At 40.0% G+C, this 16,134-nt stretch overlaps 1 protein-coding gene across 6 annotated transcripts in view; it reads right to left on the bottom strand.

Moving 5' to 3' along the window:
* PPP4R1 (protein phosphatase 4 regulatory subunit 1) overlaps nucleotides 1-16,134 on the bottom strand; it is a 64,118-nt gene that overhangs the window by 13,514 nt on the left and 34,470 nt on the right. For all 6 annotated transcript variants that reach the window (XM_047828796.1, XM_047828794.1, XM_047828792.1 and 3 more), the window contains 4 exons: nucleotides 15,891-16,018; nucleotides 7,951-8,474; nucleotides 1,485-1,657; nucleotides 55-150 (listed from right to left, as the gene is read on the bottom strand). In XM_047828796.1, the coding sequence (XP_047684752.1) occupies nucleotides 55-150; nucleotides 1,485-1,657; nucleotides 7,951-8,474; nucleotides 15,891-16,018 (921 nt within the window). The remainder of the gene's footprint in view (nucleotides 1-54; nucleotides 151-1,484; nucleotides 1,658-7,950; nucleotides 8,475-15,890; nucleotides 16,019-16,134) is intronic.

Raw genomic sequence — 16,134 nt, 5'->3', positions numbered from 1 at the left:
GGGTTTAGAACAGGAATGGACAAGACCCACACCACATAAAGGCTTGTCACTCACCTGTACTTTAGATCTCCTCTCCTCATCAGGGCTAAAACTGCTGTTGGTGCTCAAGTCCGAGTCGTTATGAATATAGCGAAGGGCAGAGTCCATATTCTGTTAGGAAAAAACATTTACGTAAACAACCGTCCCTTCTTAAACCTTCACTTCACTTAAACCATCTTACTAAGTTACCTACCTTTCAAGACTGGCAGATGATATACATACATAAATTCTTCATGCTTTTAAAAGCTTGTAAACATACCTAAGACCTCTTAAGAACTTCCCTTAAGTCAAACTCGAATAGGTTGCTAAATGTATGAAAATGAATTCCAGAATAAGCTCATTAAAATGTAAATTTAGAAATAGTTTTGAAATGGTTCAAATATCTAAAATGAGCTTATTCATTAGAGAGTATTTAGAGGGGGCTTTCAGTCAACGTTTTAAAGGCCATGGGAGGTCATACGTAGCTTTTCTTCTACTGTTTCTATTCCTGGCTATCTCCTATTTCACAAATACACTTTTTTAACAGCGCCAATAAAACCTCCAAAACACACAAAACACCTTCTAAAATGCAGAGGTATCACAGTATTCAAATCTCCAATGCTGACAGGTGGCCAGGGTTTCATTCCGAAGCACTGGTATTATAAAAGATTTCTAACTCTACCAGATGTCACCTAACAAAAAACAAAACAGAAATCCACTGACACTCCAAGAACCCTCTCCATCCCCGGTGTGTATGTAGGCACTCTTTTCCTGAGCTTATCACTCAAGCTGCTCTGATCTGTGACCGCTGGAGTCTGGCAACCAGTGGTGTATTGCTTATCCTTTATTTATATAAACAAGGGATAAGAAATACTGATACCAAATGATGCTGGCTGGGGGGGGGGGGGGGGGGGGATTGCAGGAGGAGATCAGGGAAGGATCACACAGAACAGCTCCAAGTACACAGCGAAGATGATGCTAGTAACAGTACCCACCCTCACACTCCAGAGTCCAGATAATGCCACTGGCCCCTCCGCAACATGGCCTCAAGTCCCGATCTTCCGCTCAGAATACTGTGTTGCTTGCTGCAGTGAAATGGTCCGAGCAGAAACAAAGCACCTCTCCAAAAAGAAAAGGGAAGAGTTAATTATTCTTGATAAAGGGCTTTGTTTCCAGTAAGACTATTTCACTGCAGTGAGCTACGTTAACACATTGAGGCTACTCAAATGGTCGTGTAGACAGGATCGGGATTTACGTCTCCAAGCACTGAACATGACACTAACCTCACAAAGACAGGATGCGCTGACGACTACTTTTACTTTAAGCCAGAGGGAGAGCTGAGGCAATCAATCAGCCACAAACGGAACATACTGACACGAAAGTGACCGGCTACAACTATTCCCCAACAGAAGACTTTTCGGACTGGAACTATTCTCACTGGATAAACGCTCGACTGAGTGCGTTACCTCAACGGCATCGCTGATTAAAGGCACGGAGGCGTCGTGAGTTGTTTTACAGTTTGGCAGCTCATTCGCACCCAGCGCGTCCTGCCCGTCACTCCTCTTCTCGGCGTCGCTGGCCTCCTCACGGGCGTCCAGGCTGGAAGCGCGCAGCGCGGCGGACAGCACGTCCACTTGCGCTGTGGGCGGAACAGGGAGAGGGCGTGTGAGCGGCAGAGCCGACAGTGCGCTTGCCAGTTTTTTCTCCGTTTGCATTACAGGTTATCAATGAAATGCACACTTTTGTGACACTGCCATCAGAAAGCTGAAAAAAAACTACTGTGGTAAATCATTAGTCCTTCAGGAGAAAAAGGAGAAAACTAATATGCTTTCATGAGATTAAAAATGTTTATCCACTACTGTACATTATTCTGCGTTAGTATGAAAGAGAGAAGCTATCTAGTTTTGGAGGTACCTCCAGTTTATTAAAAGGAGTCAATTTCAATGTAAGTTAACTATGTTTTGGTAGTGCAGGAATCGAACTGACAAGGCTTACTTACTAAGCTAGTTTAGCAGAAGAGCAGTCACACAAGCCCTGCCAACATAAAACAACGGTAATTACAAAGATTTTTGTTGCAATTACATTTCAACATCTCATATCTTATCCCAGTTTATTTTATTTTCCCCTAATTCCTGTTGAACATGCAATTAGTGACTTAGACATCCCAAATTGAGCGCTGTCTTGCTTGCAGCAAACCAAAATGACAAATTATAGCACTGTCTACATTTCGAGTTACATTTTCTTTTATAAAAGTGATTCAAAACTGAAATAAGGCATTCTTCCTTCGCCGAAAACAAATGAGACACTTAGCAAAAAAAAAAAAAAACAAAAAAAAAAAACCAAAAAAACAGAAAAACAAAAAAACAAAAACACTGCTTAGAGTTCACTTTAAGTAACAATCCACCTGGAAGCTCAAAATATAGTAATTCATCAATTTTAACTTTGAAGTTAATTAGTACGAAGGTCAGAAAGTATGTCCCCTCTCTACTTAAAGATTATAAAAAAGCAATCAGAGCTCTCTCACTAAGACAATCGGTTACTGTGCTACAGCCATCTCTGACACTCAAGCCCAAGCACATTGGGAACCCGGAAACGGAGATACAAGAGACATACAGGATGAAGTTCTAGTCTATTAGGTCATTAGTTGCTAAATTAAGTAAGTAAACTGAAGGTGTTTAATCATAAAAAGTCACTCATGAAAAGTACGCTCATTCTTGTGAGAATTCCAGCTGTAATCTTTACTAATCCTTATCATTGGTTTAGGTCCCCCTTCTGGAATCTACTAAGTTTCCAAAACAAAATCACAACAGTACTAAAAGAGACCTAAAACACCTAAAATTAAACACCTAAAAATTAAACCTAAAATTTAAACCTAAAAATTAAAATGTTTTGTCCCACATAAAATGCATGCGGTGTGTGTGAGAGAGAGCCCTGATGGATTTTAATTCTGCTTCCCTGGAAGTAAGTGATTAATGAAAGCCTTTCAAGGAAAATGCCTTACGTGAGTCTTTTATCTCTACATGGACCACATACTTCTCTTTCTCTATTTGCTAAAGACAGAGAGTGTGAACGGAGGAGGGACAGAAAGAGAGAGAGACACAGAATCTGAAGCAGGCTCCAGGCTCTGAGCCATCAGCACAGAGCCTGACAAGGGGCTCGAACTCAGGAACTGCAAGATCATGACCTGAGCTGAGGTCGGACGTTTAACCGACTGAGCCACCCAGGCGCCCCTCCCTTTGTCTATTTTGATGTTTGTGCGTTCATAAAAGTTTAAATGAGTTACACTGTGACATTACCTTCCTCAAAAAATTGATACATAAAGATCAGAAAGACAGAGCCTAGTGCTGATTCCTGAGGAACCCTGATCTGCTTCAATTCTCCAGCCAGAGAATGAGGCAGATTCTAATGCCTGGCTAATGCTGACCTTTTAGAAGGATCCACCACCATGACAAATTTAAGAAAACGGAACACACACGTCCTTCATCAAGATCTGCATTTTACTTATAATACAGATGGAAACCCCAGGAACCGGGGCTGGTTTCATCGTGGACTGGTGAAAGAAACACAGACCCTAGTGACTCATGCTCAGAAACAGGGACAACCTAGAAACTTCGAATTTTACTCCCTGAAGAAGCTGGTAGAGTTAGGCCAAACCTTTATAATCTCTAACTCTTCCACATATTATACTGGGGGGGAGTCACAAACTCCTAACCATTCACTGATTTCAATCAAGAAACATTATTCTGACCACAGCTACCAAAATGGCTCAATTCTCCCACTGGGCCTAAATTGGGTAGAAATCTGTATTTTGTGAGCCTAGGCATTTTTTCCTTTTGTAGTCCATGAATCTAGCTAGAGTAAACCAAGCTGGCATCAATAAGGCTACTCAGAGTTCAATCCTGAATCAGCTCAGCAACAGAGATTTTGTAGCTGCCCTAAACAAAGACAGAAAAACCTCAAATTCCCTTGGTAAGTATTTTAGAAAAGGGGATCTCTTAACACCTTCTTCGCATTTGACTATTTCCCTCTTTGGTCTTCCATGTAGGCTACGTTTCTGTTCTAGAACACACAAAGCGTTCTTTTTCTGACTAGAAGGTCTCATTCTAATCCCTGGAAACACTTGAATTTTTTGACCAAAAAACCCACAAAGAAAAAAAAAATCCCTGCTTTGAAGAAGGTTAAGAGTTAAAGTAGCAAGACTGTTAAGCAAAGGTTGCCTTAAAAAAAGAAACCCTAGCCTTGTTACTGCTTCCCATGACACTGCCCGCTGGACAGCTAGCAACACAAGAAAGGAACGACTGACACAGAGGCTTGGGAACTTGGAAACCCGACTTTTGAGCATATGCCCTAAAACACTGTCTCTGGGCAGTGTGCTTCCTTACCATTTTATAGCCCAGCTGACAAAAATCTACACACGCAAAAATTACACATGAACTACTCATGTAGTAGTTCCGTAGCTGGGCAGCAGTTAGTGTCCCAATTTTGGACTAAAGTTCTCTGCCTTTCAAAAACGTGGACATTTTCTGATAGTTTTGAAGGAAATGGCTACCCCAATGGCAGAATCAGAAACGAGAAAGCATCCAAAATTAAGGTATACCCCTTCAAAACACCCTCTGGCTATGGAAAACTAAGGCATGGTTACTGAAATTAACAGAAGTTAAACATGTCCTCAGATTTCAATAAAACTACAAATTCAAACATTCTGTAGCCTAAGCAGAAAATGCCCAACACGGCCCACTGATACTTTACTGTAGAACATCTGACACAGGCAGTTTGTGCATCAAGTGTCTCATCCTTCTGTGCTCTCTGAGGCTGGGATTTCTGTCCGGTTTGCGGCTGCTACATATTTAGTGCTTAGGAAAGTATCTGGCACAATAGTAGTTGCTCAGTAAGTAATGTTGAGGGAACGAGTCCATGCACAGGTTATGCAAGTGTCATTATTACAGGCAGAAAGGATACCATAACAAATTTAAATTGCAGCAGGCTTAAGAGATAATTTAGAAAGAAAACTGACTAAATCACAATATAGTATTTGTGCTGAAATCTCTCAACTGCAGCCTGTAAATTTATGGTACTATTTTAAGTCAAACAGTATTAGCCATCTTTGGAAACACAAGGCCATATCCTAAAACTCGCATGTACATGTAGGTCTTTTTAAAAAGCACACTATGCATAGCACTTTTAGCTATTTATTAAAACATTTCAATGTTTCAGTTGACATTTGTTAGTGCTACGATGGCAGAGAACTAGCAGGTACTATAATGCAGTGAGAGCCCCCAGAACAGGCCAAAAAAGCTGGGCTAGCAATCTTTTTTTCATTAAAAATGGAGCATAAGATTCATTCAAAATAGCAGTTACTAAAGCCTGATCAACTGAATAAATGAATAGTAAAATTTGTAAAGCTAAAAGCTATAAATGTTTACCAAAAATTGAGTACCCTCAGCTATGAACATCCTTAGTTTGAGGTGTAATTCTCTGTGTCTCACTGCTCCTCATCTGGGGTGGGCAAGTGTGGAAGGGGTGGAGACAAACTACTAAGGGAAGATTGTGACGAAGCTTCTGACAAAACAAAAGCCTCAGTAGTTGCTACATCACCAAGCTGTCATATACTGTGGAATCCTGGGTCATGGGTAAAGATCAGTGACAGAAGCCACACTGGGAAATGAGCAAAGAAAGTGGTAAGATTATTTTTCATAAAAAATAATCTACCATGAGATAAAAAATAGGATATTCTATTAGAAATATCCCATCCTCTGTTCTTGCCCTTGTTTCATTATATAGTAAAAAGGAATGATCAAAATAAATAAAAAGGAATGAACCAGTGATACATGGAATAACCAGGATAAATCTCAAAAACATGATGCTAAGCGACAGAAGTCAGACTCAAAAATGGCTTATATTACTTGATTACATTTATGTGGCATTCCACAAGAGGCAAAATGACAGGAACAGAAAACAGGTCAGTGGTTGCTAGTGGCTGGGCAGGAAAGGACTGGCTACAGGTGCACAAAGAAATGATGGTAACAGTTCTGCATCTTGACAGTGGTGAGGGTCACACACAACTTTATGTGCGTCTACTCTTACACAAATGTCCCTTCAGAAGGCTGGATTCTACAGATCTGAATTATATTCCAATAAACCTAACACAAAAGGTTAAAAATGAAACTGACCATCTGCCAATTAAATTAAAATAACTTTCAGGGGCACCTGGGTGGTTCAGTCGGTTAAGCATCAGACTTTGGCTTAGGTCATGATCTCACAGGCCATGGGTTCAAGCCCCACGTCTGGCTCTGTGCTGACGGCTCAGAGCCTGGAGCCTGCTTCAGATTCTGTGTCTCCCTCTCTCTCTGCCCCTCTCCTGCTCTGTCTCTCTCTCAAAAATTAACAAACACTTGGCGAGCCAGGGTGGCTCAGTCGGTTGAGTGACCAATTTCAGCTCAGGTCATGATCTCATGGTTTGTGAGTTCGAGCCTTGCGTTGGGCTCTGTGCTGACAGCTCAGAGCCTGGAACCTGCTTCGGATTCTATGTCTCCCTCTCTCTCTGCCCTTCCCCCACTTGTGCTCTGTCTGTGTCTCAGAAATAAATAAACATTAAAAAAAATAATAAACATTCAAAAAAATTTAAAAAAATAACTTTCAAATGTCAAGGATATGAATTTGTCTTTAGTCAAATCATTTTTCTCCAAGGGTAAAATTATAGAAAATCTCTGAAAATGATAAATTAAAGCCAAATGAAGATAACTATGATTTTAACCACCACTGATATAATGTTCAAAGTTTAAAGAAGCAGGTTTTGTATGTTTTAGAAGAATACTAAAGGTATCCCTTTATCTGCTTTAAAGATGGGTATTTCCTGGGGTGCCTGGGTTCAGCATCCGAATTTGGCTCAGGTCATGATCTCATGGTTCTCGTGAGTTCAAGCCTTGCATCAGGCTCTCTGCTGTCAGCACAGAGACCGTTTGGATCCTCTGTCCCGCTCTCTCTCTGCCCCTCCCCTGCTCACATGAGCTCTCTATAAAAAATAAAAATAAACGGTAAAAGAAAATGGTATTTCCCAACACTGAGCAAACCGACAGCTTAGAAATTTTAGCTTCTGAAACTAACGAAAAAGGAAGAAAAGAAAACCCACAAAGTGACAGATCTGAAGATGAGTAGTTACAAGACTTTTCCAAAATTGTTTTTTGTTTGGAATACTATTTCACTGAGTGGTTACAGAAAGTCATGAGGAGGGCTTTAGTCTTCAAAGGGAAAGACAACACTTGCATCGGGTCCCAGCCCCAGTGGGCAGAACAATGGGGACTGTTCCAGCGTGCCTCATCTCCCACAGACTGCCTTAGAACATATTGCCCCTTAGAAAGAGGCCCCTCTTTATTCTAACATCAAACAACCTTTAGGGCTATTGCTCACAATGAAAGAATCTGGGTGATACACATATAACCCAATGGAAAAAAAGTCAAAACTGAGAAAAAGAAATCCAGTTGACTCTTATACATGTTTACGGCTCTTAAAACACCACGTTCCACAGGAAACATATCTCTGTCTGTTACTAGACCACAGTCCCTTCTTAAAAAGGAACACTGCATCTGCTGCTATTGTATAAAAAAGTTAATGAAACCCAGAGCAAAATAGTTAAGGCAGGGCTCCAGATTTGAAATGGTACATGTAAAGCACGGTTTGAATGATGGTGAAAATTTCAGGGCGAGTGATTTGTAAATCAACAAATCTGTATATGTACGCTACCATCAGAAACACAGGGATGAGCTTGTCTAAATGAAATTTACGAAATAATCAGATTAAGCGTATTTACCAAGACAAGAACACATGACGATGGTGAAAACAAATTCTTAAAAGGCAATTTTTCTAGGAAAAAGGGTCACCAAATGATAGTTTATATCAGCTTTAGGGTAAAGAACTTGATGGACTCTTCCATACCTTTAACGTCTGGATCATCAATATGCGGCTCTAGATTTTCTATCATTTCTTCAAGTTCCTTTCTGGTGGCCATAGTGATATTTGAAGAACCTGGTATGGTGACTTCAGGTGTTTCTTCTGGTCTCTCTGGGCTGAGTATATTCCCAGAGCCCTGCTCAAGCTCTATATCTAGATCTATTTCAGGAAGAGGAGTCCTCCAGAAATGGAAGGAGTTGTACAATTCCTGATCTAAGAGAGCTGAATCTGGTGAGCTGGTGCCACCCTCTGGCCGTAATGTAGATTTGTAGTTAGCGGGCTTTTTATCATTCTCATTACTAGCTGCTTCCTGATGAGATTCTGAGGACAAAGTACAAAGTAAAGAGCTGTCCATTGGAACACTTATTTCACCTGGAGATTTCCTAGATGTTTCAGCATGTTCTTCCACCATGTTTTCCAGTTTGACACTGGAATTACTAATACTGGGATCTGAAGAAACATCCTCTGGCCTGATTTGTACATCCTCTGGGACTTCTTGATCTCTGATCCTTTTATTGTTTCAGTTGGGGAAAAAAGAAATGAAAGTATAAAAATAATTACTGGAAAAAACTCAATGAAAGATACTACATAAAGTATTTAAACAAGTTAAATATTAAAAATTAAAAAGATTATCCACACAAACTGTATAGTTTATGTACTGGTAATGCTTCTTTTTCCATCAGTTGTTCTGTGTTCAGAGATGTAAATATCTGTTAAGCATAAGTCTAGATATTAAAGTATTACAAGAGTTGGAAAAGATAACACTGTAGAATCCCAGGATTCTTAAATGCCATGCTAATTTCAATAATAAACTAAAGAAAAACTGTAGGAAGATAAATTCCTACAATGCGTTTAAAAAATGATCTGATTCTGAGGATTATGGTATTGCCACTGCTCCAATGACATTGAAAAGCTGAGAAATAAAACTTACTTGTTTACATAAAAAAGGAAAAAACCTCTATAATAGTGTTAGAAAAGATCCTTACTATCTGACAAAATGTTAAAATTCACTTAAGTGTAAATAAAGGTTTTTAAATTTCTTCCACTCTTTCCAGCTCTACTCCCAAAGATTTTTTTTCAAAACAGAGTCACGACTTAATTGATAAGGACAGATGGTACAAGCTCCTAAATTCGAGTCCACTGATTATTACCATCCATTGTCTAAACTAAAGCGCTATACTAAGTTTGAATGTTTATCCCTTATATTTTATCTGATTCAATTAAATTTAACAAACACATATTGAGCACCTACTAGGAGCCAGGAAATGAAGCCAGTGCTGAGGATCCACATGGGAATGAGATGCAGGCCTTGTCAGGGTGATTACAATTGGAGGCAGACAGGAGAAACAAACATGCAAGCCAAGTACCTGCCACACAGAGCGGTGAGCACTGTGAATGGAGCTGAAATTCAAAGGCTTAGAGGAAATGACAGGAGTGGTGTTTGGAAGAACCAGTAAATGTTTACGAGGCTAAGGGGAAGAAAACGCACTCAAGGAAGAAAAAGCATATGCAAAAGCAGGAGTGACAGAGTAAGTATCATATACTCAGAAAGCCACCAGGAGTTTCTTACAGCTAAGAGAAGGGAATGACGGGTGACCAGGGTGAAAAACTTCACCAGCACCCCATGTGCACTGCCAAACACCTATGGAATGGATCCTATGGGCTACAGGGAATAACGTAGGAATTAGGAAAACTGCATTTTACATGCGTTATTTTTGAGAGAACATTCTGGAAGTGGTGTAGGAAATGGGGTGGAGGTGAGATAGAAGGCAGGGACAATGGGAAGGGCGGTGAGAGGCAATGCTGACTTTGTGAATGAAGGCAAGGCTGGGGCTAGAGAAGAAGTAAGCACATTAAAATGGTGGCAAGGCCAATAGGGTATGTTTACTTGTTCCATGCTGGGGACAGAAAACAAAAGGGAGGAATCTGGAAACTGCCAAATTTCTGGCTAGGTGTGACAGAACAGATCCTGGTAGCACCAAATGAAAGTGGAAAATGCCAGAACAGTTTAATGAGAAAGCTAATGGGGTTCTGGTTTGGACAGGCTATGTGAGCTATCTAGGGTGCATTCCAGGTGGGGATGCCCACGGGAAACTGGTCAGACACCGGGGACAGATCCGGAGGTCACCAACTCAGAAGGATGTGTGCGAGGCTTTGATGCGTGCAGGGCGAGAAAGATCAATGAAAACACGATGGACACAGAGTAACAGAGCGGGGGCGTTTTTCTCGTGATGCCTGAGAGAGGTGAGCAGAGACGTAGCAAGTGCAGACATGGGAGACTGGCAAAACCGATGAGAAAGCATCATCTTTGGAGAAGAAAGAACATGCGTTTAAGAACACAGGTGCACAAATTAAATGGGGAAAGAGCCACCTCTTTCTAAGGAATATGAAAGGGAAGTAAGGATGAGTGGTGCAGGTCAATTTGAAGGTGAACGTGAGGAAAAAAAATTAAAGGTGCTCCCTTGAAACAGCATGTGCCTTTAAACAGACACAGTGAAACATACTAAACAGGGGGCTCACCAGGACCGAGCAAACCGAAGGGGACGTTAACAGCTGTGTAATATCCCAGGTAAGTAGCCACCGAGAAATGATCAACTCCCCCCAGTTGGGCTTTATCTCACAGTAATGTTCACATTGTTTTCCAAAATATGTATTTTTAAAAACACGTGATTATTGTAAAGAAACTTCAAAAACATAGAAAAAAATATGTAAGAAGTCATCTGAAAACATACCACACAACGACAGCATTTAAATGCTGGTGTTTCTCTTCTATTCTTAGGACTACAGTCAGTCAGGGTACACAGGGTTACAGTCAGGGTACATAGGAGAGTTGTTACGCCTGTGGGAGCGCTGGGCCCCGAGATCTTGGCCCTTGTCCCCAGTGCCCACACTGCACCCCCATAAACCTGGGTTCGGAGTCCAGTTACTCCTTATTCATGCAGAAGGGATTGGCTTAGACAACCTGTAAGATTCCTTCCCTCTCCGAAACTGTTCCTGAAGCTGGTGCTGCCATGCCAAATAAATTTCTTCTACATGAGTATTTTCCAATCATGTGCTCCTTACTGGAAGACATCGTTTTACTTTTGTTTAAAGAATTTTAACGGGATAATTGGTGAAATTTGAATGGAGTCTCTAGATTACTGTATTGATGTTAACTTCTTAATTTTGGTAACGGGACTGTGGTTTTGTAGTCATGTCTGCATTTTGAGTAAACACATGCTGAAATATTTGAGAGGTAAAAAGAGTATCATGTCTAAAACATTTTCAAAAAACTCAGGAAAGACAGTGAAGCAAATATAGTAAAATATTCCCACTTGGAGGATCTGAAGGTATATGGGATTCTCTATGCTATTTTTGCTATTTTGATATGAAAATTAAATTTTTAATAATTACAGTAACAAGACATTGCTTGGTGGGAGTGTGGACTAAAGGGGTTAAAACTTGTAAGACTTCATCTGTTATCTGATAAATTAAAAACACCTGCATTTAAAATACACAAAAAGAATACAATTAAAAGCCCATTCAGGGGCACCTGGCTGTCTCAGCTGGTGCAGCATATAACTCTTGATCTTGGGGTTGTGAATTTGAGCCCCACATTGGGCATAGAGCCTACTTAAAAATGAATAAACTCATTAAAAAAAAAAAAGTCATGGGGCGCCTGGGTGGCGCAGTCGGTTAAGCGTCCGACTTCAGCCAGGTCATGATCTCGCGGTCCGTGAGTTCGAGCCCCGAGTCAGGCTCTGGGCTGATGGCTCAGAGACTGGAGCCTGTTTCCCATTCTGTGTCTCCCTCTCTCTCTGCCCCTCCCCCGTTCATGCTCTGTCTCCCTCTGTCCCAAAAATAAAAAAATAAACGTTGAAAAAAAAAAATTAAAAAAAAAAAAAAAAAGTCATTCAGTATGTAAAACTATTCCACGGGCCTGAAGTTCCTTGATTACTACTCTTACCGTGGCATTAAGATTTTTAGGGGGGCCTGGGTGGCTCAGTCGGTTGAGCTTCCGACTTCAGCTCAGGTCATGATCTCACAGTCCGTGAGTTCGAGCCCCCTGTCAGGCTCTGTGCTGACAGCTCAGAGCCTGGAGCCTGCTTTGGATTCTGTGTCTCCCTCTCTCTCTGCCCCCAGCCCCCACTCACATTCGCTCTCTCTCTTAAAAATAAAATAAAAACATAAAAAAGATTAAATTTTAATATTCTTAGCCAAAATGAAGAAGAAGAATGGCCAAGTCATTCTATTTGCCTGATGTTACCATACTAGTCTGTATTTAAAACTCCTAGTAAGGGGGTACCGAGGTGGCTCAGTCGGTTGAGCACCCAACTTCGGCTCAGGTCACGATCTCGCGGTCCGTGAGTTTGAGCCCCACATCGGGCTCACTGCTGTCAGCCTGTCAGCACAGAGCCCATTCTGGATCCTCTGTCCCCCTCTCTCTGCCCCTCATCTGCTTGCGCTCTCCCAAAAATAAGTAAACATTAAAAAAACAAAACAAACAACTCCTAGGATGGTTTTAAAGAGACAAAAAAATTCTTCCTACTATTAAATTCTGGGAAGAATGACTACATGTATGGATAACAGTTGCTTCAAATTGTCAAAAATATAAATTATCTAAACACTGAATTTTCCTAGAGCTAGGTTAACAGTCAATGCAAGATCAAGCTGCTAAATACCAAAATTCTGATGTTCTTAGTTGTCAGATTTCCAAATGCTATCATACAAGCAAACATTGTTTTGAAACCTGGGGAGACCTCTGATTCGGCAAAATGAGATAATTATCCCATCTCCTAAGAGATGTAGGTAATAAGAGCACGAGAGGATAAGCCAGAAATTTCTGTAACAGAATCTTAATTTTCCTTTAGTGTCTACTTAAGTTTCCTATTAGAGATTCCAGGTCTACAAAAATAAGTACGTTATATTTCAAGGAGAAAATGACCTGTGGGACATCTGGTTAAAGAAGTTCTATATCCTGACATGAAAGAAAAGAACATAAACCTCTTTCTAGTACTGTGAAATAAATAAATGGAGTTTTCGCATTAGTGAAATAAATTTGTACCAACAGCAATCTCACTTTCACACAGTTGGCATTAGGCTAAAGTGACAAAAACTGGCATAAGTGGCATAGCTACGTAAAGCTTCTGAGATTAAATTATTTCCAGAGCGCCTGGGTGGCTCAGTTGGTTAAGCGTCTGACTTCGGCTCAGGTCATGATCTCCCGGCTTGCGGGGCTCTCTGTTGTCAGCACAGAGCCCACTTTGGATCCTCTGTCCCTCTCTCTGCCCCTCCCCGACTCACGCTCTCTCTCGTTCAAAAACCAATAAGCATTAAAATACATTTTTTAAAGAAATTATTTCCTTACAATTCATTCAGGGTTTATTATGTGCCAACCATGTGCTAGGCTCAGTGAAAGTGTTCTTTTACATGAAAATAAAAAAAACTAGATTGCCAGAGCACATGGACTTGTAGTCTACTAGGTGATATCTGCAAATGCACAACTGAAAAGCTATGGATCAGAAATTAGAACTCTCATTCCAGTGCTAGTGTCAGCCAAGATGCAAAAGCTCTGAATTTCCCAAAAACTCAGGAAAAGATTCGTGGAGGTAGTGAGTCCAGAGACAGCAAGCATGCTGACATTCACTTTGTTACATGAGATATGGGTGGAACAGAACAGCTCTCGAACAGAAAGCAGGGAGAATCAAAAGGACATAGTGTATTCAGAGAATAATATAACACTTGATTTGACTAAGAAGAAAATGCTTATTTTACATAATTTAAAAATGCAAATTTAAACGTTTAACTCTGCTTCCGGAAGCAGCCTTTATTAATACCTTCAAAGCATTAATAGCCTGATCTAGGATGAGTGAAAGATAAATCTGGTATATAACGTCAGAGGTTTAAAATCCATTAATGCTTCAAAGTATTAAGTGATATTGAATGTTTCCAGAATCAGATTAAACTATATAATAAATAAATAGTAGTGGAAACAGGCTGTCAAAAACTTGCTTACTCTGTAAGACCTGAATTCCAGGAAAACTGAGAGGACCTTGAGAACAGGAACCAAGTTCCTGATTTCTATCTACAGGAGCTGGTTCATAGTAGGTGCTCAATTAATTTCTGCATAATCAACCAATCAATCCTAAATAACAAAACAAGTTTTATGACAGCTTAAAACCAAAGCCAGTACAGAATTAAGAGAGGGTAAAACAAACAAAATGGTTCTGACATGAGTAATACAGGGGACTACTTTTTTTGAAGTCAGGAAGTAAAACTACACAAAAGCTTTTATAGTACAACTCCCTCCTTAGCCGCAAGTTCTCTTCCCTCCCCTATACCGTTAACACGATTCAATCAAGTCTAATAATATAGTGAAAACCCAATGCTACAAATAGTACTGACTTGACCTTAAGACATGCTTCGTTACAATGGAAGAGGAATTAATTAAGGTTTGCAGGTAAAAGATAGCTACCTTCACACAGCTCTTCCAATAATGTTCTACACCAACAGTCAGTACAACTACTGGCCATGACAGCCACACCAACTATTTTGGTCAGTGAAGTTTTATTGGAACACAGCCACAACCATCTATTTATGCACTGTCTATGGCTGCTTTCATGCTGCAAGGGCAGAGCTGAGTGGTCGTGGCAGACATTGAAAATATTTATTTAGCCTTGGGAAAAAGGTTGCTGACCCCTGACCTGTACAATTCTCTGTAAATTCATATTTTCACTTACTAAACTCTCTCCAGATTTAAAAAAATAAATGTTATGTAATAGTCTTTGTACAATTAGGTAGTGAACAAGGCAGTGAACACTGACTTTAAAAATGAAAAACAGATAACATTCCCGCCCCCCCCCCCCCCCCATCACTGGCAGCAGCTGTTTTTCAAAAGAACTGACAGAATTTGCTCGCTAGGAAGACAGGTTTAGAGTGATTTTCTTCCTTTACAAAAAACAGTACCTCAGGTTTGTTTGGCTATTCAGCAGGACAGTAGGAGAACGGGCAAAAAGGTAAAACAAGGCAGCAGAGAAGAAAGGAAGAACTGCCAAATCAAAACACCAAGAAAGCAAATATCACAGTATCAAGACCTACAGAAGAAAATGTCCATTAGCATCATGACAAGGGAGGGACAAGACACTATGGCAACTTAAGCATTATAGTAGGGACTGTTTCAAAACCAGGTTCTAAATTATTTCAAGTGCACACCTGTAAAGTGCATATTTCCCATGCACCAAGTTAGGCTTGAATTTTTTCCCCTAAGTATATAATAAATTTTAAAAACTAAAACTCAGAATGTCTTAATGTAAAAAAGGTTTAAAAATAAAAAATCAGAGTTGTCCTTTGTATCTTCAAACTTAGCTGCCCTATTACATTTACAGTTGATATTCTAGTTAATAAGCACATTAATTTGGTGCTAATCATTACAATGCTTTCCCCCTCCGTGAGAGATAATCATCATTCTGCAGAGTTCAAGATCCACAATTAAATTAACTGACTGAAAGGAAAAATAATAGTAAGAAATGGACTATATACTAAAACATATTCCCAAATTAGGTTCTATCCCTTAAAAAACTACTCTTTAGGTTGTACAATCATTACTCTGTCTATTCTAAATGTCAACAGATGGCTTACTAGGTAACTAACCTGTTAAATAAACTTACTGATTAAAAAGCTATCATATCTATCTCTCATTTACACTTCTCTCCATGGCCGGGGTCAAGCTCACTGCTACATGCATCTTCATCTTCTCATTTAAGACACAAATAACCAGAGGCATTTAACAAATGTATTTACAATACAGCTCTTTAAAAATATTTACCCATTTTTACAATCGAGACAAGTAGCAAAGGCTCCAAAAAGAACATTTATTATGAAACAGAGGAAATGAAAATCTGTTCACAGGCAATAAAGCTGGAAAGTAAAGTTTAAAGAAATCATACCTATTTTTGTCTTCTACTGATGTATCTTCTGAGCTTTTGCTTTCTTCTTTAAAATACTGGCCTGAGCTAGACGGATTAGCAAAAGTAGATATGAAAGGTCCCAAAGACTGGAAAGCTGCTTGGCGAACCTAGGAGGAAAAAGAGGAGGTAAAAATAAGGGATTATTAACAATCTACTGGCCATATACTGAAGTATGGTTAAGACAGGAGTAAGGTATTCTAAAAAACTCTCCCAGATTCAGAAC

The sequence above is a fragment of the Prionailurus viverrinus genome, chromosome D3 (genome assembly GCF_022837055.1).
Source record: "Prionailurus viverrinus isolate Anna chromosome D3, UM_Priviv_1.0, whole genome shotgun sequence".
In the NCBI taxonomy this organism is placed as follows: domain Eukaryota; kingdom Metazoa; phylum Chordata; class Mammalia; order Carnivora; family Felidae; genus Prionailurus; species Prionailurus viverrinus.
The sequence above is the reverse complement of the archived record's forward strand: the minus strand, read 5'-3'. Positions and strand labels throughout refer to the sequence as shown.